Source organism: Dunckerocampus dactyliophorus, chromosome 6 (assembly GCF_027744805.1).
Source record: "Dunckerocampus dactyliophorus isolate RoL2022-P2 chromosome 6, RoL_Ddac_1.1, whole genome shotgun sequence".
Taxonomy (NCBI): domain Eukaryota; kingdom Metazoa; phylum Chordata; class Actinopteri; order Syngnathiformes; family Syngnathidae; genus Dunckerocampus; species Dunckerocampus dactyliophorus.
This window is the reverse complement of record NC_072824.1, coordinates 29,223,556-29,236,909: the sequence shown is the minus strand read 5'-3', so window position 1 is coordinate 29,236,909 and position 13,354 is coordinate 29,223,556. Positions and strand designations below refer to the sequence as shown.

General features: G+C 41.6%; 1 protein-coding gene across 1 annotated transcript; it reads left to right on the top strand.

Annotated features, from left to right (window-relative positions):
- The first annotated feature begins 837 nt into the window (after positions 1 to 837).
- LOC129182399 (mpv17-like protein) lies at positions 838 to 11,933 on the top strand. Its single transcript, XM_054778477.1, has 4 exons — positions 838 to 1,460; positions 2,367 to 2,437; positions 6,034 to 6,063; positions 6,273 to 11,933. The coding sequence occupies exons 1-4, from the start codon at positions 1,157 to 1,159 to the stop codon at positions 6,501 to 6,503; spliced, it is 636 nt and encodes a 211-aa protein (XP_054634452.1). The 5' UTR covers positions 838 to 1,156; the 3' UTR covers positions 6,504 to 11,933.
- Positions 11,934 to 13,354: the final 1,421 nt, after the last annotated feature.

Genomic DNA, 13,354 nt, shown 5'->3' with positions numbered 1-13,354 from the left:
AAACGGGGATATCACCTTGATTGAAAGGTAAGTCTACCTTTAAGGAAAGCTAAGAAAAACACTGATGACTTCAGGAGCCTTACATCTGCTTAGAGCGAAGTAATGAAGTGCAGCTTCCGCCTGGTGTGGCAGAATTCAGGTTAACACTACCATGCTTTTATTTTGAAGCTGACTTTGCACTGAACAGGAAGTTAGGGCACAATTTATGCTGTGTGTGTGTAAACAAGAGCTTGGCCTTTAGGTATGTTGTTGGTCATTTGAGGGCATGTTGACAGTCTAGTTTATTAATAACCCATACGACCGCTGGGTCCTAACGCCCACCCTGCAATGATGTTGATTAAATAAGTTCGAGCATTTGTTTAAGCGCATTTGACTCAAGCCTTAGAAAGTTTTAAGGGGCCCAAGCCACCCTAAAAGAGACAGCAATGGTTATTGATGAATTTTGCTTTTGCTTCCTATTGAATTTGAGTTAGACGGTCGTACTGTACGTGTATGAAACGTAGTGATGTGTCGGTCTTGAACGAATCAGCTCTAAGAGCCGGTTCGCGTCGTTGAGAGCCATTTAGGTTTTTCCTCGTCTTTTTTTCCGAGATAAAAGAACTGGCTCTCTAAAAAGAGCCGAAAGTTCCATCACTGATGAAACGTGTGTATTAAGCGGCTCATAAATGACTGAAAGCTGAAGAGTGTAGGCATACTTCAAACCAACCAACCCAACCTTTTTTTGTACCTTCCATTTTTCTAGTTGACCAATTTGTGTCTTTATTTTGCCGCCCCAAAATGGCGCAGCCAATCAAAAACAAGCATGGGCGGAGACACAAATAACCACGCCCCCAGAGCGTTGCCGATGCCGCAAGGAAGCCAGCTCCCCTAACTGGAGTCAGTCGATGACCCTGTGGACGATGCTCTATGCAAGTATTTCTTTTAAGACTTCCTGACATTGATCGAGACACATAACACACCTTGCTGTTTTTGCTAGGAATGTTGCCCATCGGAAACAATCCGACATTTTGATGTCGTGAATCTCATTGGGAACAAATGACGCACATCTAAACCGTCTTGAATTTAGTAAAACATTTGCATCAGGGATGCACATCGTTTGTCCAACCGTTCTCCCATACGCCGTGTTGAATTAAGCAGTGCCGGCCGGGCTACAAGAATGATAAATACGTTTGCTCGTCATGTCCGCCGGTTCCCCTGGGTCACCAACGTTACGTTGTACGGTTGCCTGTTCGCGGGAGGGGACTTTGTGCACCAGTGCTTCTCCCAGAGGGACAAAATGGACTGGAGCCATACACGGAATGTTGCGGTGGTTGCGTTCAGTTTCCATGGCAACTTCAATTTCTTCTGGATGCGTTTTCTGGAGCGCAGATTTCCCGGGAATTCCGCCGGGATGGTGATGAGGAAGCTGTTGGTGGATCAGACCACGGCGGCACCCTTGGCCACCAGCGTTTTCTACACAGGTCAGTCAATGGTTTACCTGCAGATGGACACTTATCTGACTAACCGGTTCTTCTGTCCCGTCTTGTGGTGTAAAGGTCAGCAATTGTTCTTTGAGAAGGAGCGGTCACATGGCAGACGTGTGACTCTTCCACAAATACACAACGTCAAGTATGAAGCCAGAACATTAAATAGCTGCTTGTTTGTTGTACCGATTCATCTGTTTCACGCTCATCGCATTTATAGCGGCGATCATCTACTTAATAACACACCTCATACATAGAAAAGATGAGTTTAAGCGACATGGTCGGTATGCTGTATTTAGCAAGTAAGGGTGCGCATTTAAGTGTTTCTTGTGTCATGGATTTATTGGGTGATTAAATACAAGCCATCAACAACGGTGAAGTGTCCTCCGAGGAGCCAAGCAGGAGTGAGCGCCACCTTAGCAATGCCGTGCGCTGAACGTCTGAAAGCTATAAAAACCCCTCCACAATGCAACCGAGCCCTTGACCAACAAGGGCTCGGACATACTCGCCTTCCAGGCAAAACACGCGTAGGTGTCCAAAGTGTGGTGCAGGGGCCATTTATGGAACTTGGCTCATTGAAGAAATAATGTTTTCATTATGTTTCATGTAAACTTTTGATGGGAAAAAAATAATTTATTCCATTTTGATTTTGGAATCACGCTCTGGCAAAGGTGAATACTTTGCGGATGCACTGTACTGGGACATGCATGTGACAGGCCCTCATTTGTACGTGCAAAGTGATGCAATGACAACATGACAGGAGAAGAGCTTCAAACCAGCGCTTCACATCATCCCATCATAAAACAAAAGAGATGTATCCCATGTCCTACGTTTTGCCATCATTACTACGACAGTTCACACCATTTGGTCTGCTGACAGTAAGGTGTCTTCTATGCCGAACAGGTGTCAGCTTCTTGGAGGGTAAAGACGACATCATGGAAGACTGCAGGGACAAATTCCTGAACACTTACAAGGTCAGCGTAGAGACAAGATGTCATCATTGTCGTGAACTTGTAACCACACGACTACAACCCTCAGGAGTCAGCGGCTTTATGCCAAATCAAGCACACCTGAGGGTGCGTACCACACCCTCTTTCTATCCTCGTGGTCACTGAGAGCTTGTGCCAGTCGGTGTGGTAAGTACCTAAGTACGATCCTATGAATGAAAGCAAACCTGTTACCTTCCAGGTCACTCACCTGGTGAATTAGATGGGTTTTGCCCAGTGGATAGAAAGAGGGTGAGTGTTTGCGTATGCAGTGCTCGTGTCGGGTGTGTTCCACAGGTGTGTTTAATTTGGCATAATGCCTCCGGACTCCCGAGGGTTGTAGTCATGTGGTTACAGGTTCACATGAATTTGTAGAACTGTGTTTACGTACGCAAACGACTATTTTGTGTTAACATTTTTGGCAGTGCGGAACTAATAATCAGATCTGCATTATTTCTTAACCGATAATAAAATATATTGCTTCGAAAAAGTTAGGGATGCCGTGTTCCCTCGCTACATCGCTGTTCACCTTTTGTGGACTCGCTTTTTAACCTAATTTTTTTTGGTGCTTTGTTTGTTTGTTTGTTTTACAGCGTCCCGATTGGCTAAGGGACTGTAGACCTTAGTCTTAGTCTTAGACCCTTAGCTGGCCAAATAGACATAAATGTTTGATCGCTTGCAGTGTGACTCTGAAATGCCGTATGTTTGCAAGGTTTATCCCCGACAACAAACTGTCAAAGGCACCTGTGGTCGCACCCAAAAGGCAGAGGCGGAAGAAGTTGCGGCTGTAGGGCGCCATTACAGAATAAATAAATCTTCGGTTAGAGGAGGAGGACGAGGAGGTGGAAAATACGACGGCAGGAGCGATATGTTTTAACGAGGATACAAAAACGCTGCCGCCGTATGGCGGCAGGACGAAAAGGCACGGCCAGGAGTGAAATACGCATGAGTCACTTAATCATTTCTTGTGTCCACCCTCGTAGGTCATTAAAATTCAAACATCGATAATAATTGTAAACGAATAAAGTTGGCTACTTGGCGGATTTCACTTACTGCGGGCTATTTTGGAACCTAGCCCCCGTGATAAACAAGGGAACACTGTAGTCAGCTTTCAGGTGAAATTACAGGAGGAACCTAAAATGCACTACAGTTGTCCCTCGTTTATCACAATTAATTGGTTCCAAACCCGACTGAGTGAGTTTCCGCGAAGTAGGATTCCTTGTTTATGAATGGAATATTTAGAGCACAGAAAACCTGTTTATGGTTTTACCTTCTAAATATGTTTTTGAAATATTATTAGAGCCCTCTAGACATGAAAAAACAGCCCTATAGTCACCTTTAGACTCGTAGTACCCAGTATAGTAGACATAATTAGAGAAAATAAGGCATAAAGTAGACTCACACTTGTTAGCATTCCTTGTTTCTTTGTTTACTTCCGGTACTTCCTGTGGTGGCTATTGACTCATCAATGTAACATAATGTAACATTACTGACACCTAGCGACTAGTGTAGAAAACTGTCTATCGTGTCTTTCAATGCTTTTTTTAGTTCATTTAGTCATTTTTATGCTTGACAATGCTTAATTTTGTCCAATAATACATACAATTTCCGTAAACATGCGTATTTTTTGACTACTGATAGGCCGTAGTCAACCACGAAACAGCTGGTCGGCTGGGATAGGCTCCAGCATACCCCTGCAACCCTAATGAGGATGGATGGATGGATGGATGGATGGATGGATGTGTGATTCACAAATGGACCAATAAATGCCCTTGGTTGAATTAGAATTGTTTTTTAAACAGTCTTCTTCGTCATGTTCACATTTTGACATCCTGAGACCAAGATGACACCTAACAATTGATCAACATTACAAAGTTTCAAACAGGATGTTCTCAAAGGGAAGTGGCCGCTGAGCTTAGAGTGTCACAGACTCTGTCATCAGCAGCTTGTACTACTGTATAGATACAAAGAGTCTGTTGTGTGATCCATCCATCCATCCATCCATCCTTTTTCTATGCTGCTTGTCCTCTGTCGTGTGATGTGTGGGTGAAATTTTTAATAGTTCACCTCTTTTAAAATTGTCTCCCTGCACTTTTATTGTATTTTTGGGATGCCGCTAGCTGTTATTAACGAAAACCAGACGTTTTTGTCTAAGAAAAAGTAGTTGTCGCCTCTCACAAAGTATGTAGAATGTTGGGGAATGGTAAACACTCGTGGAATACTCTTTTGTGAATGCTTGACTACGCTGTGTTCCAAATTATTATGCAAATGATCATTTTCTCACATTTTAAACAGTCAATATAAATTGCAGTCATCATCATTTTCAGGTCATTGACCTTTAGGGTACAATTTGGATGTTACTGAACAAATCTCCCAATGATAAGTGTTTTTTTTCCAAAATAAAAGCACTGTTTACACATTATTACACACAACAGAGTTTCAAAGCATTTCGCTGGTTGTTAACAACTGAAAATGGTCATTTGTTGAATTTGCAGCATCAGGAGGTCATATTTACTGAAAGCAAAAGCTATTTTAATGGCTAACATTTGAACAGGCCAAGTTACATGTTAACATAAGATCCCTCCTTTGATAGAACCTTCTCAATTCTTACGTTGAACTTTGGAGTTTTTGGAGCGTTTCTGCTTGAATGTCTTCGCAAGATGTCAGAATAGCCCCCCCACAGCTGCTGTTTTGCTGTGATCTGCCTCCCACCCTCAAAGATTTTCCATAGGTTCTCGATTGGGTTGAGGTCAGGGGAAAAAAGTGGGCCAATGACCGAGAAGAGGGCATCCTTTGCATCATGAGATGGTGCATTGTCATGCATGAAGGTCATTTTGCTCCAGAAGATATGGTTCTTCATATTGTACCATGGAAGAAAGTGGTCAGTCAGAAACGCTACATGCTTTGCTGAGGTCATTTTCACACCTTCAATGACCATAAAGGGCCTACCAGCTCTCTCCCAGTGATTCCGATCCAAAACACGACTCAGCCACCTTCTTGCTGACATCACAACCTTGTTGAGATATGCTGGCCATCCTCCACTTCATCCAGCCGGACCACCCGAGGTTGCACGGCCCTCAGGAAACAGGATTGTTTGAAAATTCATCAGCCTTTATCAGCACAATCACGGCTGTTGTCTGAATCAGCCACAAATGTCTTCACCGTTTGGAAGTTTTTGTGAATGATTGAATGTTTTCATGCCTTGTCCGAGGCATTGCAATATTTGACGCTTTTTTGTCAGCAGGTAGATCCTTTTTCTTTCCCATATTGCTTGAAATCTGTGGCATGCCTAATAATGTGGACGTCATTTTTAAGTGGCTTTCTTTTAATTGGGCTCACCTAGCAAAGTAATTATGACAGATTGATATCAGTCATCCGAAGAGCCCCAGGACACAATGCCAACCATCAATTTCATTGAAAAACAAAACATTTTATGTTGATGATACTAAAATCCTATTTGCATAACAATTTGGAACACAGTGTAGTCTCCTGACTCGCATTTCTGTCAAGCTTTCATGGTCGGTCTCGACCACAAATTTTGGCGTAAGCATGCTGGGTTTATCTTGTGGTGTTTCTCTTTTCAGACGGGACTAATGTTCTGGCCCTTCATGCAGGTAAATATGAAATCTCCCTTTCTAGGCATAGATTTACATTCATGGCCATTGGGTGCTCAACGCAAATGATTTACAGCCTCCAGCTACCCCTGACCTGTGGTAAAGCTACAAAGGTTCTTCATGATTCCTTGAAATATTAATTTGTCTGTTGAGTAGTACAACTGGTATAATCAGTACTGGACTCTGACTACTACTTTATCTCTGCACAGTTTCTAAACTTTGCCTTGGTGCCTCCATACGTGCGGACCACCTTTAGTGGCTGCTGTGCCTTCGTCTGGGCCACGTTCCTATGCTTCTCACGTCAGAGCGGCGACGGCACAGCCGGCGCCGCCCTTGCATGGATGTTCCCCTCCAAAGAGAACCTCGCGGTGCCCACAGAGGAGACAGAAGAAGTGAAAAGTAAGGTAGTTTCAGGAACTCCTCCATCTCAACACAAGTAAAAAAGGACAGGAGAAGCAGCTGCAGTCACGGAGAGAAGAGTGCAGCTCATGTGTCACTCAGGGGTCAATGTTCAGGCTAAAACTGCCAAGGTTATCCTGAATCAGCATCGGCCACAACATCAGGTACACATGGAGAATATAAAGAGACGCCGCTGCAAACTATATACTGTTAAATAAAAAGGCAGAATTTGTATGCAACTAATTAGATGTAATTGTGTACCTAATATTATGGCCATTGAGTAAGAAGGTGCTCCTCAACACTGCCGTAAGAGTGGGAGGTTATTTAAGCGTTGTCTTCCATATACCACAGTGAATATGCATCAGGTATTAAAGTGAATAGAGGCTGCATACGGTACAGCAGTTCCCCCACCTGTTCCCAGTTTGGCATTCGCTGCCCCACATATTCACAGATCTCTTCTCTCTGCTTTAACCTGTACATTTCTTTTTTCTTTTATGCTAACCTAAATAGAAAGCGGCAAAATCTTTATGGGAAATGAGTGCTGCAGCTTTCCATCCAGCAGAGGGTGCCGGCTCACAAGTCAATTCACTCAACATCTTCCAGCAGGAAGATGCATTGGCAAGACGTGATGTTGCGTAACTGCACGTATTGTAAGTACAGTACTGTATACTGTGTGGGGTTGGGCATCGTCTGAATTTGAGTGAATCCGATTCCTCGTTTCGATTCCGGTTCCGTAAGTTTGCACGGCTTAAACAAGGGTGCTAACCAAAGTCCTTGGATGAAATGTTTGAATGTCTCCATGATTTAAAAAAAAAAATGATATGAACTTTTATGAATTACTTTACTATGAATTTCTCACAGGGCTATTTTCAACCAGTAAATAAATATCAAACCATTGAACTTGAACATAAATGTTTTGAAGTCTCTTTACATACTGTAGGAGCGCATGTTCTATTTTTGGAAAGCTCATTATCACAGGATATGTGATATGTGACACATATCCTGTGGTTTATGCTTTATTTTTTAGTGTCTTATGATGCAGAACAGACAAACCAACTTAACCACTTTACTGAGTTCCCACTAACCTGCGTGCGGAATATCAAACAAGCGAATGGAGTAACACTTCGGGGTCTGGTCAACTTCCTGGCTAAAGCTAGCTTTAACGTCAGGTCCTCTATGGAAAAAGTACACAGCCTTACGTTGGCGGGATGTTTGAGTTGGCCACCGTATTGGCATGCAGCTTCAATGTTGGCGTAAGATCGACGTCATTTGTAGTTTTATTTACCTGGGTAGTTGGAAGGAGCCCGGCGGCGCGCGTCAAAACGGGGAACTCTGAATAATGTGGAGGTGTTTAATCATGCTAGTGGCGCATCCCTCCTTTGCATGAAATGAAACGGACAACCACAAACGCTTTCCTGACGCTTCTTCTTCATAGGTGTCATGCGGCTATTTTTTCCGGTCGACGGGCTTGTCGATCACCTAACGTAGGCATCGGAATTTTTAAAAATGAACTGTTCGGGGAGAATCAGAATGTTAGACGCTCGATGCCCAACCCTCATAGTGTGTGCCTGAAACTGGTTCTTAATGTGGGAAAACGGAATTTTAAATGTGTTTAATAACGGAGAGGCATATTATACCATTTACAGTGGCAAATAAATACATGGCTGCATTCATAATTCGCGAACCAATAGTGACTAATTTATCACTGAATCAAAAACTGATATGCTAAATCATATTACCGCCCCTCAGCATGTTAAAAATATAAAATTAATGAATTATTAAAGACATACATTATTACATAATACACTCGTTTGCTTTGTAACATGTAACACAAAGCTCCGATGTTGTTTTTGTTCAGATAGCTTAGCATACATTGACCTACATCGGATCGGTTTTAGCATCTTTAATGTCATAAAATGTAATCGTCCTTTAGTTTTTCTGTATGGGCACGGGCCTGGGATCAAACCATTACGCCACCAGGTACTGAGTCAGTGAATAATTTTCTTGTCTTACTCTGCTGTGTGCTGTCACACTACTCGTGTCTTTTTTTTTTCTTTTTTCTCCATGGATCGTGGGGCCCTACGCACAGCGCGTGTTCTGCAAGTTGGGAGGGCCAGCCCGCCCTGTGTGTGCATTTTTATGTGGGAAATGTGCAGGTACAGTACAGTGTGGAGTCTGCAGAAAACGAAATAATTAAATTCATGCCGCATCTCCGTGACTTCTTTATAAAGCTAAAGGGTCTATCTGCCTGACAGCTGAGTTGGATAAGTACGTGAACTAAAGCGGGCATCTGCATCCTGCAAAGTGGGAAATGATTTTCCCAAGGCTATTTATATTTATTGTTATTATTTCTAAGTACTTCACAACTGTAGGGGGAGTGCAGTAAGAGAGAAAAATGTTTTTTACTGTTGCATTTCATTTGCTCTTGATCCAATTCCATGGATTTCTCACTGTACTTTGGTCATCCACTCCGTCAGGTTGGTTACATTGAAGAAATATGTAGGCTGATGCCATGCTGATGATGATGATGATTTGTTGAGCCATTGTGATCTACTTAGACCTGTCACGATAACCAATTTTGCTTGTCGATAACTGGGCTACAAATTATCGTCGATAAACGATATTATCGGCAATTTTTTTTAATTGATTATTGTCATGAGAGGTGTCATTCACATTTGAACCACTAGATGGTACTCAAGTATAGCATACGGTGTACCTGTGTGAGACATTAGCTTGACACAGAAGTTGCCTGTATGTATGTTTTTGCAATGTAGCCAGTGACACAGTCTACCAGCGCGCACCATTTTGCACGATTTTGTTGATGTTTGCCTGTTGCCTGTTTGAAACCGAAATATTCCCACACCGCCTTAGAAACACTTTTGTACCGTCATTCATGTTCGCATATGCTGGCTCACAAAGCTAACTGCTAAATCCTCCCTATCAACTCACAAGTAGCCCCGCCTCCACACAGAGGCTGAATGAGGTGAGGGCCCACTCTCGCCCATCATTCCACTATAGAACCAATGCGCACAGACGGATGCAGAGTGAACCCTCTTGTCATCCAGCCTGTGTGGCACAGTGAGATGAGCAGACACGCAAACACACGCATACATGCACATGTCAATTTATTGAGGGCGCCATCATTATCGACCTGTCTTTTTTAATCATTCAATTAATCCATTTATTGCGTATGGTGACAGGCCTAGATCTACTTTTCAGCGAAAGTAAACATGAGAAAATAAGTGAACCTGAGTTGCAGAGTAAGCAGAATTTTGGGCGCTCACGTGTCATTCCATGATCACAATGCAGCTGCTGCTTTGAAGGAAGTTTATACTTGTATTCACTCAAAACCAAGTATAAACTTTACTATGGACGATAATCCAAAACAAAAGATACAATAGAAACAGTACATTTTCATCTAAAAATACCCGTTCTCTGTAAATACTAGACGTAGGGAATATTGTTTTGAGACTTCCACTCACTTGATGCCATATTCTGCTAGATATGAATGTAATATCAGTTATATCATGTCCGTATTGGTTTCAGTGAACATGTTTCTTTATCATTTTTATTGCATGCTTTTATTTGGACATTTTGGGTGTAATGTCACCATCATGCGGTTATCTGCAAACAAGTACCTAAGTCAATTTTCAACATCTGCCAGTGATTTTTGGCAAGAAGCTTTGCACTCAGCTGTGTTCCCTTATAACACTAAAAGATGTGTTTATGTCTGCTTTTTATGATGTCAAAACCTATATAGTGCAAAGAAGTATATAGGGTAGAATGGATAGATAGATATGGTGGTGCGAAAAAGTGTTAGCCCCCTTCCTGATTTCTTATTTTTTTGCATGTTTGCCACACATAAATGTTTCAGACCATCAAACAAATTTAAATATTAGTCAATGACAATTCAACTTTTTATTATTAAGCAAAAAAATAATCCACGCCCACCTGGCCCTGTGTGAAATAGTGATTGCGAGAACATCATACCAACAGTAAAATATGGTGGTGGTAGTGGGGCTGTTTTGCTGCGTCAGGACGTGGAAGACTTGCTGTGATCAATGGAAGCATGAATTCTGCTGAAGGAGAATGTCCATCCATCTGTTGGTGACCTCAAGCTGAAAGCAACTTGGGTTCTGCAGCAGGACAATGATCCAAAACACACCAGCAAGTCCACCTCTGAATGGCTGAAGACTTTGGAGTGGCCTAGTCAAAGTCCTGACCTGAATCCCACTGAGATGCTGTGGCATGACCTTAAAAAGGCGCTTCATGCTGGAAAACCCTCCAATGTGGCTGAATGACAACAATTCTGCAAAATTCCTCCCCAGCGCTGTAAGAGACTCATTGTAAGTTATCACAAACGCTTGATTGCAGTTGTTGCTGCTAAGGGTGACTTTAGCGGGGAATCACTTTTTCAGACAGGGCCATGTAGCTTTGGATTTTTACTCCATTAATAATAAAAAGTTTAATTTAAAAACTGCATAAAGTGTTCAGCTGTGTTGTCATTGACTAATATTTACATTCGTTTGATGAAACACTTTTTCACACCACTATAGATAGATAGATAGGTAGATAGATAGGTAGATAGATAGATAGACAGATAGATAGATAGACAGATAGATGGATAGATAGATAGGTAGATAGATAGATAGACAGATAGATAGATAGACAGATGGATAGATAGATAGGTAGATAGATAGATAGATAGATAGATAGATAGATAGATAGATAGAAAGATACTTCTTCACAATATTCACAGTATACCAAACAGGTGGGATTATTTTGGTTTGGTTTGTCACACAGAAGAGAATGTAACCATACGATAAGGTTTCTGAATTTGGGCTTTGTATGAACTGTAAGATATAATCATCTAAATTTAAAATAAACGTTTCACCCTGCGTGTACGGAATCCACAGTCTATGAGTTAAATGTCACTTGTTGAATTGAACTTCTGAAAGAAATGAACTTTTTAAAGAGATTAAAGTGTATTGAGACGCACCTGGCTAACGCTGGAAGCAAACAGTCCATTCACTGACCGTGTCGGCCGATTGTGTACTCGAGACGGTGGTGAAACTGTACAAGCTAAAATGTGTCGCCTCCTTGTAACGTTGATTTTAATATTAATGTAATCCCAGAGTATTTGACACGACTAAAGTTATTGTTGCACTGTGATTGAGATGTAAGCAAATACAAATGTGAGTGTTTTTGTTGTATTTTTGGCTCCTCAGCCAGGCCGGCCGAAGGCTTTTTGTGTCCCTCGGCAAGATTTTGTTTGTGGCGTATCAAATGACGCATACTGCTACTAAACACACATATATGCTGCATAATAAAGATAAGTCATGAATTCACTGCAGATTTCTTCATTTGAACAAGGTGTATTATAGCAACTGAACCAATGAAGACATATTTGATGTAATAAATGGGATTAGATAATGAGAAGGAGAAAACCGTACTGTTACTTTATTTTGTGCCCCCTTTTCCATCTCTAATGTTCTCTTTTTCCACCCTTCAGCACCACTCCTACATTTTCTTTTTGGCCCCATTTCTGTCTTTAATTTTACTAGGGTTTGATAGAACGTGGTCATAAACGTTTTTGATCACCTGCTGTTTTGTGGTTGAATACAGCATATTAGTAAAAAAAATATATATGTATATATTTAAATATACACATTTATGTAATTACATTTTTTTTTGCCTAATTTACATTGTCAAACACAACTAAAATGCAAATACAGTGTTCCCTCGTTCATCACGGGGATAGGTTCCCACAACAAGTGAAATAGCCCGCAATAAGTGAAATCTGTGAAGTAGCCAACTACATTTTTTTGCAATTATTAGATATGTTTTAAGGCCGTACAACCGTCACCATATACTTCATACACATTTCCCAGACAGGCATTAACATTTTCTCACATTTCTCTCTTGTTTAAACACTAAAGTTTAAATTGAATGGACACAAAAAATTATTAAGTGACTCGTGCGTATTTCATGCCTCTTCATCCTGGCGCCGTTCGGCTGTAGCGTTTTTGTTTTTTTTATCCTTGTTAAAACATATTGCTCCTGTTGTCATATTTCCTCACACAGTTAGCTTCTTCTGTTTCTTTTATTGTTTACAGTATTGGCGGTTAGCAAGCAGCTCACATGGTTAGCTCGTTTGCTAGCCATGACCACAACAAGAGACAAAGGAGATTGAATTGACAATGATCTATAGCCAATCAGGACGCAGAAGACATTGGGCGGTGTAGCCAGAGGAGAGAGAATAGAGAGAGACACCTGGCCTGTGCTAAGGCACAGAACTACAACACTCAACCTCCCACAATGCAATTCTTCTTAAAGGGCCGGGCTCGGCCTGTAACAGCATTCATACGCTGTAAGCGAATCCGCGAAAGGTGAACCGCGATGGAGCGAGGGAACACTTTACAGTATAAGGCATTCAGAAGATGCATTCATATGATGCTATGATAAGTAGTAGTATACACTGGTCACTAGGTGTCAGTAATGTTACTGTAATGTTCGGTTAGACAAGTGCTTCTCAAATAGTGGGGCTTATTAAATAGGTATCAGGTTCTCAATAGTATTTCAAATCGAGGGGGTGTGAAAACATTTCTGTCCCCTCGAGGGTGCATGACAAAATAACTGACAACCATCGGGTTAGACACACAAGCACCAGACATATAATAATAATAACACATAATAATCCTTAACACGAGCTACTGCAGCACCAAGATAAAACTCAATTCAGAACCCCGATATCACTTCCTGTCCCCTAGCACCGGGCTAGCACATTTACTGCAACACACAAGCACACATGTTATTTATGTCTTAAATGTCTTATTTTCTGTTATTACATCTATTATAATGGGTAACTGGGAGCGTAAAGGTGACTATAATT